Here is a 4,242-nt window from a genome sequence, read left to right on the forward strand (position 1 = left end):
TAAGTACACTATAAAATTATCACATAATAATCATTTAATAATTCATACTAAGTAAATAAGCTACTAAATTATAATCTTTTTAGATATGCTAACATTAATCATGAAATCATCTGTCCTTCCTTTATCCCATCCAAAAATGTAAAGGAGGCTTAAGTAGTTTATACTCCAATTGAGAGAAATCTCCTCAACCACCTCCTGAAAATTTGAGAAGACATCCTTATCATCTACCAGATACACAATAGATTCCAGCAAGCCCCCAAATCTTAGGCGATCTTCCAGCTGTCCCTCAATTCCTAGGGGGATCCTCTAACTGCTGGAGACTATATACCAATTCTAAAGGGGATTCAACATTATCCAACTATTTTGAGGTCATATTCCCCAAAATTCATGACCTTCTCCAACACTTGTGGTGGCCTATAAATAGAGGTCTCCCAACAGGAGAAGCGTGACACTTCCACACGTTCTTATGTTATGATAAGTCATACTTTTTGAGCCCACCTACTACAATTTTCACCCATCTGCTCCATAGTATCTTAAAGGAGCATTGTAATTCGTAGTTAAAGCTTTGATTTCATATCAATATCTTTATTGTACACAAAATCGAGAAATAACATTCGCTTCTTCCCTTATTTGGCCGTGTTAATCTTATAGAACTTATTTCACCACTTCCCACCCAAGTGAGCTGTGTACCGTAACTTTTGCTTGCATAACTTATTCCATAAAATAAACATGGTTGAAAATTCCAAATCAATTTCATGTACTTAAATAAAATATTTTAGAAAATATTTTTTTATTGTTTCTAAAACAAATATATTACCAGTTTGAACTAAATGAAGTAAATGAAAAGATTAAAAAAATCTCAAATGTCGCAAAACTAGATTTTGTAAAAAAAAAAAAAAAACGAAATAGCTACACAAACAAAAAAGGGAATATCGTTTTTTCAAGAATGTTGAAGAATTAAACAGGACATGGAAAAGCAACGAAGTATTATATATTTAACCTTAGAATTTAAATTTAACCTTCTAATCGTATTATATATTTTATTTCATTTCACAAATATATACATATTATATGTATAAGAACCACGTCATCTATTTTATATAAATAATGATTTGTATATAAATAAAATATATATTAAATGAAATAAAAGATGTAATACCACTAAAAATCGAAAATTTAATGCACACAACTACAATTTTTTGGCCACTTACAAAAAACAGAAAAGACGATCATTTTGGCCCATTGTTCTCTACCGCTTTCTTCTCCCTCACTATCTCTCTCCCATAATCACCACACACAGAAAAGCCTAAAAATTGAAAGAAAAACATATATATATAGATGGAATAGGAACAAAAGCAAAACACAAAAAGGAAAGAGAAATAAACCAACCCTTTGAAGATCACACACAAAGGGTGGTATAAGAATTCCAAGAAGGAATTATCCAACGATCAACAAAAGGAATAAAGCAGAAACAATGGGTTCCAAACAATCTTTGTTGCTGGTGTTTCTTTCCTTCCTCATGCTTGGCTTTGTATCTTCACACCACCTTTCGAGTAATTTCCCTTTCAAATATCTCTTCATGCATGCAATTATATATGAAACTTTATGCTTTAAATTTATTTCGTACATAAGTGGCAAGAGATTGACCATTTATTTTTTTTTCTTCTTTTGTTGTGTTTTGTGTTATGGCTGTGAGCAGATGAGGGTCTTGAGCTTCACGGATCCAGCTCGGGTCGATCCCTTCAGCAAGACCAAAGTAAGAGTTGAATGATTTGGATTGTTTTGTAGTATAAAATTATAATTTGTTATTAGGGATTTGAATTCCATAGTTTCGAAACAAATGATCCAAGCATAACATTGGAGTTTGAGACATATCCCCCCCCCCCCCATCCTAACATCAATCTACGCGTTTGGCAATATGCAGCTTGTCCTGAGGTCGAGAATATGAACTACACGGTGCTGACAAGTCAATGCAAAGGCCCTAACTACACACAAGAACGTTGTTGTGAACCTATGAAGCAATTGCTTTGCCCCATTGCTGCTAAGTTCAATGACCTCAGTTCCCCCTGCGGACGCATATTTTTCTGTAATGTGGATTACCTGGGAAATTACCCACCGAGACTCTTCGCAGGTTTGTGCAAGGAAGGGAAGAAAGGCCTTGACTGTAGGAAATATATCTGATCCTACAATTGGATAGTTTTCTAATGCTTTCATTACAATATAAGGTTTGAAACAAATTGTTCTTTTACCATTGTTCTAAAAAATTTAAATAATTTCATATTACATTGTATTTTTGCATATTGGAATAATAGTTAATTTGTTTTGTTTTAATTTTTGAGTTTCTATAATATTTTAATTGGATCTTGACATTATGTTGTATGTTGCCATAGATTACATATACTTTTGGGAATCGAGTAAATATCAATGATACGAACAAATATTTGATCTTTGGTATTCAAAGTGTGAGTCAAAAAACAAAGGACATGGGAAAAAACTAAAATGCAGAGGAAGACAGAAATTTAAATCAAATTAAATCCGATCAGAAATGATTGTTCGGGTGTTCGGCACTTAAAACGTAACTAATGGGAACATAAATGATTTTTCGGGTGTTCGACGCTTAAAGCTCACTAATGGCAACATAAAAAAGATACTAAATTACATTCTAGATTTTACCTTTAGGATATAATTTCTTGTTGAAGCAAAAATCAATGTAGATCTCTTCTACACACCACACATCAGAAGCCGAATTCTCAAAACTACTACTATGTCGATTGATAAATCACAACAGAAACCCTTTCCGCTGGAAGAAATAAATTCAAATCTCAATATCGATTAGTTAATTGATGTTTAGGTCTTTACTTGAAACTAGTTTAAAAAAAAAAACACCTAGGAGAGAGAGAGAGAGATGTAGGGAGATGAGTTTTTAATTTTTCTAAAATATTAAAACTTTTGACCTACATAATGAAACACCAAGTGTATTTTGCTAGGGAGTTGTCCGAGTTTGGGAGCTCTCTTAGAGTCTCGACCAACACTTTCTAAAGGAGGAGCAGGACTTCTTCCAAAGGAGTGGGGTGAATGGGGCTAAATCAGGTAAAGCAGGCCTGTTGTAATTTTACGATTAAATTATAGGCTAATACATTTTCCATCTTAAAGTGTACTACCCTCATCAATCGACCCCCTAAATTACATAAACCTTCACTTACTCCCCTCTCTTTGTTATAATCAATTAAATTAAATAAGAATGAATAGAATTACCCTTGAACATTAATAAGACAACATATTGATTTAATGAGCTCCATAATAAAATATATCAATCAATTTGACTTTAAATTTTATGAAACTGTGATGTTTACAAATTAATACTTAATTAGTATAAATTAATTAAGTACAAAATAATTATTACATATTTGTGTGGATAAATAGTCGTATTGATTTAGCACAAATTTATAAATTCAATAGTTTTAAATTAATAAATAAAAGTATATTTTTAATATTAAAAATTTACTCATATCGATACTCATACTCATGGATATTTTATTGTATAAACTCACTTCATCCCCAAAAAAATTATTTCAATAGGTATGTGACCGAATCTGGATCTAATGTAAAAATATTAAGCATGAGCCTAGTTACTAACTATTAAAATGATTTGTATCTAGGTATTGCCCACCAATTTACAATCCAAACATGTAGGACCTAGAACTATCATGATGTCCCATAAATTATTGGACCAAGTCTAAAAACTAGCCATACTAGCCCAATCGGCTGAGAGTCCATCTAGTGATCAGCAAGACGGATAAAAGCCCATCAGTAGGGAAAAAAAGACTTTAGGATTACCTCCTACTTTTTTGAGATGGCAAGCCCATGATACAGGTCCATTTTAAGCCAAACACGTCATCCTGAAGCTAGAAGTACACATCATATGGCTTGCCAATATATTTGTACACGCTACCCTAGAATATCTCTTGGTGGTTTGAAGCAAACCAGTAGCAAATGAGCTGAGAAATTTGCAATAACCAACTCTCGAATTCTTAGCGAGACAGGGCAGGGTTCAGTCCAGCCCAGACAAATTGTATCCAAATAAGGAATTACTTATTTTGGATTATATCCAATTCAAGGTCATTCTAATGCCATACTGGACTCAACAACAAACCTCGTATGCTACTTTGTAAACTTCAAGAGGCCTTGTACAGTTATTTGATAACACCATCCCTCACTCTTAAACTGTCACTTATTCTCCCA

At 33.0% G+C, this 4,242-nt stretch overlaps 1 protein-coding gene across 1 annotated transcript; it reads left to right on the top strand.

Annotated features, from left to right (window-relative positions):
* The first annotated feature begins 1,361 nt into the window (after nucleotides 1-1,361).
* LOC105178764 (GPI-anchored protein LLG2-like) lies at nucleotides 1,362-2,298 on the top strand. The gene is made up of 3 exons (XM_011102309.2): nucleotides 1,362-1,553; nucleotides 1,700-1,756; nucleotides 1,925-2,298. The coding sequence occupies exons 1-3, from the start codon at nucleotides 1,475-1,477 to the stop codon at nucleotides 2,179-2,181; spliced, it is 393 nt and encodes a 130-aa protein (XP_011100611.1). The 5' UTR covers nucleotides 1,362-1,474; the 3' UTR covers nucleotides 2,182-2,298.
* Nucleotides 2,299-4,242: the final 1,944 nt, after the last annotated feature.

This window comes from Sesamum indicum, unplaced genomic scaffold (assembly GCF_000512975.1).
Source record: "Sesamum indicum cultivar Zhongzhi No. 13 unplaced genomic scaffold, S_indicum_v1.0 scaffold00057, whole genome shotgun sequence".
NCBI lineage: Eukaryota > Viridiplantae > Streptophyta > Magnoliopsida > Lamiales > Pedaliaceae > Sesamum > Sesamum indicum.

What these genes read in the sequence shown, in the direction of transcription:
- LOC105178764 (XM_011102309.2), top strand. Translation starts at nt 1,475, where the DNA reads ATGGGTTCCAAACAATCTTTGTTGCTGGTGTTTCTTTCCTTCCTCATG. An exon ending in ATCTTCACACCACCTTTCGA is followed by an intron (nt 1,554 to 1,699) that starts GTAATTTCCCTT and finishes GGCTGTGAGCAG; the next exon opens with ATGAGGGTCTTGAGCTTCAC. An exon ending in ATCCCTTCAGCAAGACCAAA is followed by an intron (nt 1,757 to 1,924) that starts GTAAGAGTTGAA and finishes GGCAATATGCAG; the next exon opens with CTTGTCCTGAGGTCGAGAAT.